We start from the raw sequence: 14,732 nt of genomic DNA on the forward strand, positions 1-14,732 counted from the left end.
ACAAGTAAATATTATATACTTTCTTATGTATTTACTAATGCTAGCAGCATGAGGATTAAAAATATTCAATGTTGATTGAGAGAGTGAAGTCCCAGTTTACATTATTACATTTGTAAAGGTAAGGACAAGGGCTAAAATAATTTTTTGTTCTCTCTTGCTTATGAATTGAAATAGCGTTGTAAAATTACAGTGCTCTACATATTACCAATATGTTACCTCGTAAAAGAATGTAGACATTTTGACCAACAGTTGTTCAAAGTAATATTTAGAATGCATAGAACAAAAAAGATAGTTTCCCTAATATTCATTAATCCAAATGGTCAGTGCAATATCTTTTGTAATTTTGGATTTGGAGTGTAGAAGAGTTAATGTTTCTGTCAGCTTTTTATTTCTGTCTGCGGTTTTTTCCTCCCTTCTTATCCATGGGATATCCATAGAAGAGAGAGGAACCAAGGCAGTCACCAGGATAGGATGGCATCAATAGCAATAAAAAAAAAATGTTTAAAAATTAAATCTTTCCACACTATATTAAAAATATGTATTTTTTGTCTGTGAGTCCCTACTGGGGAGATTTCCCATCACTTGCTGTGCTTACAGAAGAAAGCTACCTAACAGGGACAAATATAAAAAAAAGAAAACTGACAGAGGCTGTAACCGTCTCCAAAATGAAATAAAATAACTACATTAATCAAATGTTTAGGTTTCTTATAGACTCTGTGTAGAACACAAGCCATTTAACTATCTCTAACTCCCTGAGATAGACTTGCTTCCCACCTGATACTGAATATTTCTGTTCAATGCTTGTCTTCTGAAAAAATACAACTTTAATTACGGGAATACGATCTATGAGGCACTGTTAATTTTGATGTCAAATTTTGATTTAGTTTTAGTCAAAGTCTTTTGACTTAAATGCCATTTTAGTTTTAGTCATATTGTAGTCATTTGTTGAATTGTTTTAGTTGTATTTTAGTTGACTAAAATCTCTAGTACCTACCCAAACTTCCGCTTTCCTCAAAGCTGTGCCTGTCTGTTAAAGCCCTAACCCCCTGACTCTATCAGAAAGCTGTATTGGCTGAGAGACACAGGCTCCCTCTGTCTGCCTGCTGCCTGGGAGTTCTGGAACACTGCCCTGCAAACCGCAGAAGAGGAACTCCTCTGTCAGATGTGTATCTGCCTGGGTATGACATGATTAGTGTTTCCCCTCCCAGCAAGGTAGCAGTGCTTAGTACTGTGTAGAATAACAGCCTCCCCAGACCTCCTCATCCCAAGTTGCAGGTCACCTCATCCCCAGTTGCAGGTCACCTCGCCATCCCCAAAGTATAATGCACACTGCCCTGTGCACTCCCTCACTCCCATTTACTTCCCCATACCCACTTGCAGGTCATCTCCCCACCCCCAAAGTATAATGCACCCTGCCTTGTGCATTCCCTCACTCCCATTTACTTCCCCATCCCCACTTGCAGATCACCTCCCCATCCTCAAAGTATAATGCACCCTGTCCTGTGCACTCCCTCACTCCCATTTACTTCCCCATCCCCACTTGCAGGTCACCTCCCCATCCTCAAAGTATAATGCACACTGCCCTGTGCACTCCCTCACTCCCTTTACTTCCCCATCCCCACTTGTAGGTCATCTTCCCATCCCCAAAGTATAATGCACCCTGCCCTGTGCACTCCCATTTACTTCCCCATCCCCACTTGCAGGTCACCTCCCCATGCCTAAAGTATAATTCAGCTTGCTATGGGGGCACCCGAGCTGAGACACAGCTTTGTGTGTCCATTCAGTCACAAAGCCCAGCTCCACCCCCTCTCTCTTCTGATTGGCTAACTTTTATTGACAGCCACGGGAGTCATTGATGCTGCTACTGTGTCTCAGCCAATCAGGAGGAGGTAAGTAATTGGAGGGGGGGGGTAGCTGGGGAGGCTGCTACACACAGAAGGCTTTTTATTTTAACCACTTCAGCCCCGGACCATTTTGCTGGGCAAAGACCAGACCACTTTTTGCGATTCAGCACTGCGTCGCTTTAACTGACAATTGCACGGTCATGCGACGTGGCTCCCAAACAAAATTTACATTCTTTTTTTCCCACAAATAGAGCTTTCTTTTGGTTGTATTTGATCACCCCTGTGGTTTTTATTTTTTGCGCTATGAACAAAAATAGAGCGCCAATTTTGAAAAAAACGCATTATTTTTTACTTTTTGTTATAATAAATATCCCCAAAAATATATAAAAAAAAACATTTTTTTTCCCTCAGTTTAGGCCGATACGTATTCTTCTATATATTTTTGGTAAAAAAAAACGCAATAAGCGATTATTGATTGGTTTGGGCAAAAGTTATAGCGTTTACATAATAGGGGATAGTTTTATGGCATTTTTATTATTATTTTTTTTTTTTTACTAGTAATGGCGGCGATCAGCGATTTTTATTGTAACTGCGACATTATGGCAGACACATCGGACATTTTTGACACATTTCTGGGATCATTGTCATTTATACAGCAATCACTGCTATATAAATGCAGTGATTCCTGTGTAAATGACACTGGCAGTGAAGGGGTTAACCAGTGGGTGGCAGTGTAGGGGTTAAGTGTTCCTAGGGGTGTGTTACTAACTGTTGGGGGCTGGGCTTTCATTTAGTGAACACTGATCTCTGCTCCAATCACATGCAGCAGAGATCAGCGTCACTAGTTGCTAGGCAGAATGGGGAGATGCTGTTTACAACGGCATCTCTCCGTTCGGCCGCCCCGTGAGATGATCGCGGGTATGCCCACGGCGATCGAGTCCGCGGGACACGCGACCGGACTCACAGGGGTCCCGACCAGCACCGGTGCGCTCGTGATGGCAGGGCGGCATTAAAGATTGGACGTACCTGTACGCCAAAATGCCTGCCCGTGCCATTCTGCCGACGTACTTCGGCGTGCGCTGGTCAGGAACTGGTTAATGTATAGAATACATTAAGATAAAAAAACCTTCTGCCTTTACAACTCCTTTAAACATTGCATTACAATTTAACTAAACCCATTCAATTTTAGTCAAATAAAATGTACTAAATGAATGTACTAAATGGCTAAATTAAAATCGGTATTGAATTTCATCATAGTTTTCGTCAAATGACTTAATTTTAATTTTATTTTTGTTTAGTGTTCATCGCTGAAAACATGCAGCTGACGAAAACTATGATGAAAATATTTTTGTCCAGAAAATTAACACTGCTTCACAGTTTGTCATTGTGCCCAAGAGTTATTGTAAGGGGTTCCAAAATGTATTCTGCTAGCAAAACAACTCTTTCCCCCTACAAATAACGATGCTCGCTTTGGCATCCTGGGATAACCTTCAGAAAGAAAAGTCAATACTCACAGTGAGAAGTAGGCACTTATTCTCCTTAATTGCTCCCATGCATCCTACAAATCCAAATACCATTATAACGCATCCAAAAAAAATTAAGATATTGCCAGTTGTGAGAGATGGAATGTTTGGAAATAGGCTCCCATAGATGTTATGAACAACAAAGTAGATTCCAATAGCTATGACAGAGCATCCAATTGCCTGTAAAAAATAGAAACAAGATATCATAAGACCAGTATTGTTTGTAATACGTTAAAACTTCATTCATAAAAATAACAAGCTGTTATTAGAAAGTTGTCAGACATGCATTTTGTAGATGTATAATATATATCAAATGGGAAATGGGCATAGAAGATGGCCTCTGCCATGGTTGCACAAGACTGTGTAATCATAGGAAGCCACTGGGCAATGCACAGGTTGCCTTTACTTGTTTGCATACAAATTAGCACTTATTTGCTTTAGAACTGAATATCAACTCAATTGAAATGCAAAAACAACTTAAAGCTGACAAACAGGAAATTCCTTTGCGACCCACTACCATGCTGTGCCATGCTGTGCAATGCAGGGTAATGAGTTGCACTGTGTAACAATACATATATGCTGCATTTGTACACAGCACACACCACAGCACTTGTATGGTGTGAACAGGGCACATAGATAACAATTGATTTCTATATTGACACATGCCTTGAGCCAGCATTAATCTATGCCAGTGGTTCTCAACCTGGGGGTCGTGACCCCCTCGGGGATAGAATGACGATTTGTCAGGGGTCACTGAACCCTGGGCTGTTCTTGAAGCCTGCACCTCTCTACCAGCCTTTTTGTGGCAGCCCAGCAGGGCTGTTCCTGGAGGCCGCCCACTTAGCCTCTTGGCAGCCACCCATTCAGTTCATGGCATGGCTGGGGGACAGACACTAGAGGTCAGCTGACTGGTGAGGAATGTGAAGTGGGAGGGGCTGGAGGAGACCCTATCTCCTGATGTCGGCATAGGTGTCACTGCTGCGAGACACCACAAAGTTTGAGACACAGTGAGTAACACTATCTGTGATTATAGTTGCCATTAAAAGTCCCCACTACAGTTCTCAGATTAGCAGATGAACTTGATCAAGAGCACCCAAGTTGGCTGATCAGAACTTCCCCCCCAGCACTGCCACTCATCCCAACTCCCCGCCTGCACTGCCACTCATGCCAACTCTCCACCAGCACTGCCACTCATCCCATTCCCCCCACCAGCACTGCCACTCATCCAATTCCACCCACAAACACTGCCACTCATCCCATTACACCCACCAGCGCTGCCGCTCATTCCCCCCCACCAAGGAGTAAGAGACGGAATAACAATAGAGAATACATGGAAGGGAGAGGACAAGTGGGGGAGGAACAAAGAAAAAGGGAGAGAAAGAATAAGATAAACAACAAGAAAGACGGCTAGAGAGAGAGGGATCGAGGAAAAAAAGAAGAATTTAGGATAAAGAAAGATAAAAAGGAAAGAAAAGAGAACAAAGACAAAGAGTGGTACATCCTAAAATGTTCCATAAGGGGTTTTAACACTGTACGAGTGGAAGGGACTCAGGGAGCACTAAATATCCATGGGTTAGGAGCGCAAATTACTTGCCTTGCCTTGAGTGCTGACAACCCACACGACAAAAAAACGTTACTGTTGGGGGTCTCCACAACCTGGGAAATTTTATCAAGGGGTCACGGCACTAGAAAGGTTGAGAACCACTGCTCTATGCAGATCAATGCAGTTCAACAGACATGGTGTGAATATACATTCAAGAAAACATAGTCTTATAATTCTAAATACATTCAAGATATTGTAGTCTTATATTTAATACTTGCTTGAGATCTGTGCTCATGAGAACTTCAGATAAGCACATTCAGACTAAAAATGATCATTAACCGGTTAGCCAACATTTATCAATGACAAAAACAGCTGCATACCGTACTGGGAGGAATTACTTACCCAAAACAATAAATTGAAGACAAACAGCATATACTTGAGCACTTTGATGCACTTGCTCATTTTTGTAGTTTTTAGGTCTGAAAATATATAGAACATAATGTTTTAGTACTTAGCATTCATTTGAAAGATAGCATTTAACAATGTATTAATAGAGTATAACATAATATCCATTTGACTTTTTTTTGACATATTAAATTTATGATAGATTGCGCAAAAGGGTCCTGATTGTCCTTGAATGGAAAATACATAATTCTTAATCAGAAAAACAGGACTTGCCGCTAACATGTCAAACATGCCAGATTCCATTGTACTATATATATAACTGACATCATTTTTATGTTCACTACTTATTAAAGATGAACTCCAGGGAAACATGTATATACACAGATGAAATACACACACATAAAGAGCTGTCTTACATGCCAACCTATTTATATTTGATTTACAGAACTACCACACAGCACGGCTAGGATGATAATACCATTTTTTTTTATTACAGTTTTAGGCTGTAAAGGAAATACATTGGTAACTTGTCTCTACCCACAGGCTACTGATTGGACAATAAAAGGGCGGTAGCAGATTGATGAGATCATCTCCTGATCTTTTCTCTCCTCCCCTGCAAGTCACCCACCTGACTCCCAATCTTTCAGTCTAATCTCAAGGGTCTCTAGCTGGCGGCCCTCTAGCTGTTGCGAAACTGCAAGTCCTATCATGCCTCTGCCTGTGGGAGTCATGCTTGTAATGCCCTGTACACGCGGTCGGACTTTGACTGAAAATGTGTAATTGGATCGTGTTGTCGGAAAATCCGATCGTGTGTGGGCACCATCTGGCTTTTTCTGTTGGAATTTCCGACACACAATATTTGAGAGCAGGATCAAAAATTTTCCGACAACAAAATCCGATAGTTTAAATTCCGATTGTGTGTAGACAATTCCGACAGACAAAGTGCCACTCATGCTCAGAATAAATTAAGAGACCACAGCTATTGGCTACTGGCCCATTTATAGTCCCGACATACGTGTTGTATGTCACCTCGTTCAGAACAATCAGATTTTTGGACATCTTTGTCTGACCATGTGTATGCAAGACAAGTTTGGCACAAAATCCGTCAGAAAAAATCCGATGGATTTTGTTGTCGGAATGTCCGACCGTGTGTGCATAACTGTCAGCCTTGCAATGCCTCGTGGGACTTGTAGTTTTGCAACAGCTGGAGGGCCGCCAGTTTGAGATCCCTTCTCTATAGTATTGAGGCTTACCGTAGGCTAATGCCAAGACAAATTTGAAAACTTACACTAGCACCAATAAAAAATACATTTAATTATATATTAACAAGTTCCTAGCTGCACTAATTCATGTTTTTTTAATATCTGCCTGGAGTTCAGCTTTATTATTCTTTCTATGCTCCATGCTGACAATTTCTTCATTTTTTTTTTATTCATAAAGAGAAAGAAGGAAGAGAAAAAGAGAGGAGTTTGGACTCACTGTTCCTTTCCTTCTCAATTGATCATGGTAATCAAGTTCAACTTGCAACAAAGATATATTTTTATTTTTTGGGACTGTTATCTCTTTATTTTCACCTAGTAATCAAGTCAGTAACACACTTCCTCTCGTAGGGTGTCTCCACTCAATTGGAGGAGCAATGGAGACACCTTGGGACAGCATCATGTGCAATCTGGGAAGGGGGGTAATGTTAGATGCACTAGTAGATTTAAATGGACTTGACTAACAAATTAAAGTCAAACTCCAGCTAACACTTTAAGTAGCTACAGAAACATTGTTTTACTTTTAGAATAAAGGTTTCACATAAATTATTAAAAGCTGGCCATTGTAAGCACCCCTGTCCACGTTAAATGGTTTGTCTCCACCTTGGTGGCCAGTTCTCTCCGGTATGTGGTGGCATGTTAAGGAAGCAGGCTTAAGGTGATCAACACCAACAGACTCAATAAACTGGTTTGCAAGGCCAGTGATGTTGTTGAAATGGAGCTGGAGTCTTGAAGAACAGTGTTGGAGAGGATAATGTTGTCCAAGGTACGTCCAATCTTGGACAACTCCTCCCACCCACTCCATAATATGCTGGTCAGTCTGAGGGGAGTACCTTCAGTGACAGCTTGTTACAACCATGATGCACCACAGAGCTACACAGGAAATCATTTTTGCTTGCGGTCAATGGTCATCAAATGATATAATTCTCTGTGAGTGGTGGTTGTGAGAATGTAATCTGGTTTATGATCCAGATTTTTATGTTGTTTTTTTTATATTGTTTTAGAAATAGGTTAACTATGTGTTTTTGGGTAATGTTAGAGAAAGGGGTGTAAAATTTGCATTTTGGCAGTTTGATTTTCTGTTATTTTTAAATCTATGCTATTTAAATCTATGTTATTTATTCCATGTCATGTTTTAATAGGATGGTATGTTTTATTATAGTATAGTAATAATTTTATTTTTAATAGTTTTATTTGGTGTTAATTTGCTGTTATTGGTAATTTTGTTGGTGTTATAGTTTCCATTTGTTACTGTAATTTTGTGTTGTCTTTGTTGAATGTAACTGCATCCTCAATAGTTTCCCTTTGGGCTTAATAAAGTATTGTGAATCTGAGTCTGAATCTGAACAACTGCTACTTTGGATGAGTTGAGGAAAGTGGAAAGATAGTGCTGGATAGGGTTATCTTACTGGTATTGTTATCTTAGGCTCCGTTCACATTTAGGTGTTTTGGGTATTTTTCTTCTCTAAGCCTGAGCTCTAAAAATTCCCAACAAGACATATTCCATTTTTTTCAATGGCCCCTGTTCACATCTAAGCGTTCCGTCGCCTAAAGCAAAATGCCTGTCACTACAAAAAAGTACAGAAGCTTCTTTTTGGCAGATTACAGGTGTTTTACTGCGTTTACATAGGTGACCTTTTAACCTTGAAAACGCCTGTACAAAAATGCTGCAAAACTCTACAAAAACACCCAAAAAACACCTGTAAAAAAGGTATTGATGTTGTAAATGATCTGGTTCCTGGGCGGGCAGCTTCTACACTCCAGAAGATCTCCACAGTCTGCATGGCTTGTAGTGTAATATATTGAGAATTCAAATTGAAACTCCACACCACTGCTAAGAGGTCCAGATACAACTTTATTCCTGTTAAGGTGTACAATCCAAAAAAGTAGCCAATGCATTTCGGATTCAAATGCCCCCTTCATCAGGGCTTGACTGGCAACAATGTGAACAAGCCAGAAGTGAACTGGACCTACAATGGTATTTTATCCAGTGTGAAAAATAAGCACAGGCCTTAGCAGCAGCTTGTTTGGCTATTTTTGTTTATGATTGCACCCCTGACTTTTAATGGAATAAATGTGTATGTCGACCTCTTAGCATATGCTACTTTCCATGGACAGCTTAGTTTATTAAAGTGGGAGTAAACCCGCTGACTTTTTTTTTCTACACCTGTAAGGGGAAAGGCATAATGAGCTAGTATGCACCGCATACTAGTTCATTAAGAAAGACTTACCTTAGAACGAGGGAGCTGACAGGTTCCCTCTGCGTGTCTTCCAGGTATCCCGGCTCCGGCGCTGTGAGCGGCCGGAGCCACGATGTTGTCACTCCCGCGCATGCGCGTAGGAGTTTTCTTCCCGGCAGAGTCTGGCATCTGCCGGAATTTCAGCCGAGAATCCCTAGAGCACATGTGCCGCTGAAGCGGCTCATTGCTAGGGGAATATCTCCTAAACCATACACGTTTAGGAGTTATTCTTTTTACCTACAGGTAAGCCTTATTATAGGCTTACCTTTAGGTCAAAGTTAAAAATATGACTATACAAACGCTTTAAAGGAAGTTGAAAGATAACAGCCTTACTGGCCAGATCACCAGGTAAAAATATAGGTAAAAAAACAGAGTGCAACCACCGCATCTAAGTATTGGTAAGCTGCAATATAATATGTTTGTTTTTTGGGGGGTTTTTTGTTGCATAAACATTTTATATGAACAAGGAAGTAGAGTAGGAAAATTCCACGTATAGTACATAATCATGTTGTAACATCAACAATTTCTATAAGGAAGCGGGGGTGATTAGTCAACAAAGAAGACGAAGAACCAAACCAGAATCTGCCTCTAGTAATAGTATATAAATTGTAAATATGTACTTAAGTAACCAGTATAATAGCAGACCAATAGGGTTTGAAAATCACATAAACAATGTACAAAGGTGCTAATATTTAGGTCTTAATCCACCCCTTCCCTTCCATGTGCCCCAAATACAAAGGGGGCTGAGGGCACAGAGGGAAAAAAGAGCCATCTCCAACAACAAACCTTGCCAAAAGTTTAGCCTGTGGTAAAGATCCTACTACTGCTGTGTACACACGATTGGAATTATGGTCAGAAAAAGGTCCGATGGTTTTCCCGATGGAATTTTAACGGAATTCTGCTCAAGCTGTCTTGCCTACACACGGTCACACCAAATTCCAACCTTCACCTTGTAGAACGCGGTGACGTACAACACGTATGACGGGACTAGAAAAAGGAAATCCAATACCCAGTAGCCAATAGCTTCTTTCTCGTAGTTGAATGCGTAGTAGCATGTGTGAATTTATGCACGTCAGAATTACATACAGTACACACGATCATAATTTCCGATAGAAAGTTTTTCCATTTTTACTGGTGGGAATTCGGCCAGCTAAATTCCGATTGGAGCCTACACACGGTCGCATTTTCCAATGAAAAGATCTCATTGTTTTTTTGCTGGCCGAAAATTCAGACCGTGTGTACGCAGCATAAGTTTTAAAAAGAAGAGGTGAAAGTGTGAAAAAAAAACAACTAAAAGGTGGTGGGGAAAAAAAAAAAGGTAAGAGAGGGGAGGGTATGTATGGAAAAGCGGGGAGGGGGAGTGGGAGATTCTGTCAACTGCCCTCTGTGTCGCCGTCTGAAAAAATGGTATCAAAGAGCATCACGCCCCTGGCGTGACGTGAAGATATGAAAGGCAAAAAGAGTATCCAACAGCACTTTATGAACCCAAATACATGTTTAATTTTATGTTTAATATGCTGACCATTGTGGCAATGTCAACCAAACAAAAAGGAAGATAAAATGTTTGAAAGCCAGTAGCCACAATTTATATTTCATTACAGTATAATATAATTTGTTAAAGTGTATCTAAAGCCATTTTTACATTTTTAATATTGCAGTGAAGGGTTAGAAAACCTGTCATGTTTTTAGTACCATTGTTTTTTCCAATGGGGTGATTTACTCTCTTTGTTGTCCTGATAAACATTTCCATAGATGGAAATCACTTGTTCTTGTGATAACTGCCTGAATTCTCTTGAGTTGCATTCACAACTGAGCGTGGCATCTTTGAGCTTTTTTTTTTTGCATGTTTTTGGTGCGTTTTTTGTATGTGATTTGGGTGTTTTTTTACAGTATTTTTGAGCTTTGGCTTTTTTTTTATTAGGCAATACTGAAAACTATCATCATTTGTTGCTAGGTTGTTCAACTTTTTTAGCTTTTTCATCAGCTTTTATTTATTTTTATTATTATTCATTTATTACTATTTTTTTTGTTAGTGTAAGGGGTTTCAGATGCCCCTGAACTCTCCTCTATGTTATCTTATCAGTACATGTACACAGGGTCGTTTATAGTCGTTTCTAGGCAGTTGCGATTAGAAGCATTTTTTGGAAAGCAAAAAAATGCGTTCAGGACGGATGTTCAGAAGTATTTGAAACGCCAAAAGCCTGTAACAGCTTGTAAGTGTGGTAACTTGCGTTCAGCCGTGATTCGCTTACAGCCGTTTTTTAATTTTAGACTATTTGAAGAAAAAAAAAACGCTTCTAAATGCGACCACGGCTAAATGCGGGCGACAAGTAAATGTGGCAAAACTGACATTTTTAAACGTTGATTACTATCTGTCAAGTTAAATCATTCAGCAGAGGTTGTAAAACGTCCCGTGTACATTAAGCCTTAAGGTTAAGTTAGGGGGTTATTTATTTTGTTAGGGTTAGCGTATTAATAATGCTTCTACTACTACTACTACTACTACTACTACTACTACTAATAATAATAACAATAATAAATTAATAAATGTAAAATAAATACACAAATAAATAAAAATAATCACAAATAAATAATACATAAATACAATAAATGATTACTATGTATTAATAAATAAATATTTATTTGCTAACCTTAACCCCTAACTCTTAAAAAAAAAAAAAAAATAATAAAAAAAATAATAATAATAAATAACTAAATACCCTAACCTTAACACGAAATAAATAAATAAATTAATAATAATAATATTTTTAATAACATTTTTTAAGGTTAGGGGTTGATTATTTTTTCTTTATTATTACATATTAATTTATTTGATCTATTCATGATGATTTATAGTTATTTGTGTATTTATTTTAAATGTATTTATTCATATATTATTAAAAAAAAAAAAATTTTATTTTGATCTATTCTTGATGATTTATAGTTATTTGCATATTTATTTTAAATGTATTTATTCATATATTATTAATTTTTTTTTTTACATTTTCTAATTTGATGCAGAAAGCACACAAAAACGTGCGACAAAATGTGCGAATACGCATAAAAGTGCGCAAATCATGCGTTTCCATAAATTTCTATGGGAATAAAGATGCAACAAAGGGCAGGGTTTATGATCATTTAACCGCCGTGACAGCCAATCCTGGCAGTCACATGATCATAAACCCTGACCTTTGTCACATGATCAAAAATTTCCTGATCGCAAGTAGCGATCAAGAGCTTTCCATTAGCCACTGCTAAATGTGCTGAGACCGCACAGGAGGCACTCTCTCGGCACAGCTGTACACCAATTCACGCAAATTGGAGTTAAGGAGAACTGCTTAATATGGGCTTCTAGGAAGCTCTTCCTGACCCAAAAGTTGCCCGGAGAGACAATCATAAACAATGTTCCACTTTAAAGCGGTATTAGCTGAAAAACCAAACATTTATTATATTAAAGCTTACCAATTATTAGATGTGATGGCTGCCTTAGTTTTCTTTTTAGGTTTTCCATCTCTTATTTTCACCTGGTGATCAGGCCGGTAAGTCTATTGTGAGACAAACCATTCAACACTGACAGGGGTGCTTACTATGTTGTTGTAACCACTTGTGTGCCTGCAGTCCGAGCTGGAGTTTGGCTTCAATTTGTTAGTGTATCTAAATCTGCTAGTGCAACTAATACTGCCTCCACCCCCCCAGATTAACAATGCTGCAGTCCAAATATGCCCCATGTGCTTCTTCATCCACAGTGGGAGCTCTCTAATACAGGAGATGTGTTATTGGCCAGATCACTGGGGTAAAACAAAGGGGAAAAAGCCTAAAAGAAAGAAAACAAATGCACCCACACTTCTACTAGTTAGTAAGCTTCAATATATTACATTTTTGTTTTTGGGTTTTTATACTCCAAGATTGAGCTCACTTCGTATTTGCAGATCCCTTTTCCATTAAAACGATGACAAATATGAACAAACAGTGGTTTTCTTTTTGTGTAAGTACAGCAACACTCACTGCAAAAAGGACTACACCAAGGAAGTTAGAAGACCAGTGGATGAGGACTGAAGGGCATAGTGGCCACCAGCATTATGAAATGAATTACATGGACAGAGGCATGTTCAGGAATGCTTACTTTCTCAGTGCCTGGATATGTAAGCAAACAAGAATACATTTCCAAAGCGGGCCTTTTCTAGCACTCCTGTCCTACATGTAAAAATCATAATTTTTTGCTAGAACCCCCAAACAATATATATGCATTTTTAGCAGAAACCCTAGGGAATAAAATGAAAGTCATTGCAACTTTTTTATCTCACACGGTATTTACACTTTGCCTTTAGTTATTTTTTTTTGATCACTTTTATTTCTATTACAAGGAATGTAAACATCCCTTATAATAGGAATAGAGCAGCCTTTCTCAACCTTTTTAACACATAGGAACCCTTGAAATAGTTCTCTGGTCTCGGGGAACCCCTGCTAAATATGAGAAATCTACAACTCATGATACATTAGTGTGATGGTCAGTGAGAAGAATGGTCCTTACACTTGTGGTCATTGGGAAGAATTACCTCCTTACAGATAGCTAAAAAGATCAATGGTGTGAGTGGGAACTTATCTGAGAGGCAGAAATTGCCCAATGCTGAAGGAACCCCTAGCAATCTCTGGAGGAACCCTAGTTGAGAATCACTGGAATAGGGTATGACAGGTCCTCTTTATGGAGAGATGTGGGGTCTCTCTCCTCTAAGTAGAAAAGACTGAGCTAAAAAAAAAAGATCTCTGCCTTTCCAGCCAAGTACACGGCAGTGTTTACATCTGCTGGGCTGGACTTGACGTCATAACATTGCGCCCTGGCCTCCGAAGGTCATGGAGACTGGCATCTGGTCCTTGGTATTCTCTATGGTAAACTTCTGCCACCGGCGGATTCCTTCTCCAGCTTGCCGATTGCATGGGCAAGCAGGAGAAGCACTGGAGGGCGTTGGGGAAACGTCTCCCCCCACCGCCTGATTTTTTTACTGCACTTCCGCTATGATTGTTTTTATGGTGCCGAGAATCAATGGCAGAAAAAAATGATATCTGAATGATGCCTGTAGCTGAAGGTATCATTCAGATTGATATCTCCACTCAAAGTCCAGGATGTCATATGATGGCCTTGGGTGGGTAAGTGATTAAGAAACCACCTTTATAAACCTGTAATGATATGTATGCCTCCAAATATTCAATCAGGCTCAGGAAAATTTTTTTTTTTTTTTTACACTCACACTAGATGAGCTGATAGTGACATAGCTGGTCTCAGTGACATTGTGAAATATATATATGTATGTGTGTGTGTACTGTATATATATATATATATATATATATATATATATATATATATATATATATATATATATATATATATATATATATATATATATATATATATACACATGATAGTAAAAGTTTAAAATGGAAATGCACCCAAACCCAACCAAAAATGCAAGCGGAAGCTGAACGCTTTCATTGCTGTAAGCTGCAGATAGTTTCACTTCTATTCAGCATTTAACCCTAACTCCACAAAAACATCTAAATATATCACTGAAGATGTCGTGGCTCAATGCCATTGTACATGGTGTTTCCTGTATGCGGTATGTGTTGGCTATGTGATTTCCTTGTTAAATTTGTAGAAATAAATATTTTTTTGAAAAAATTCAATAGCCAGTAGCCAATAGCTGCCCTTGCGGCATATTTGGTCAGCATACAGACAAATGGTTTTCTCGATAGGAATTGAGTTCATCGGACAGATTTGAAATATGTTTCATTTCTGGATCCGTCAGAATTTTTTAAAGAAAAACGATCGGACTATCCCACACATGATCGGACTATCCGATGGAATGATTCTGTCTGACCTATTCTGCCGGAAAGTCCGGTCGTGTGCATTCGGCATAATTCCT

General features: G+C 39.1%; 1 protein-coding gene across 2 annotated transcripts in view; it reads right to left on the reverse strand.

Annotated features, from left to right (window-relative positions):
* CD53 (CD53 molecule) overlaps window positions 1-14,732 on the reverse strand; it is a 62,300-nt gene that overhangs the window by 23,477 nt on the left and 24,091 nt on the right. For both annotated transcript variants that reach the window (XM_077481646.1, XM_077481647.1), the window contains exons 2-3: window positions 5,313-5,389; window positions 3,359-3,547 (exon numbers count right to left, since the gene is read on the reverse strand). In XM_077481646.1, coding sequence (XP_077337772.1) covers window positions 3,359-3,547; window positions 5,313-5,372 — 249 coding nt within the window. In that variant the 5' untranslated portion in view covers window positions 5,373-5,389. The remainder of the gene's footprint in view (window positions 1-3,358; window positions 3,548-5,312; window positions 5,390-14,732) is intronic.

Source organism: Lithobates pipiens, unplaced genomic scaffold (assembly GCF_037356315.1).
Source record: "Lithobates pipiens isolate NorthernLeopardFrog02 unplaced genomic scaffold, aLitPip1_a1.2 Scaffold_16, whole genome shotgun sequence".
Classification (NCBI taxonomy): Eukaryota; Metazoa; Chordata; class Amphibia; order Anura; family Ranidae; genus Lithobates; species Lithobates pipiens.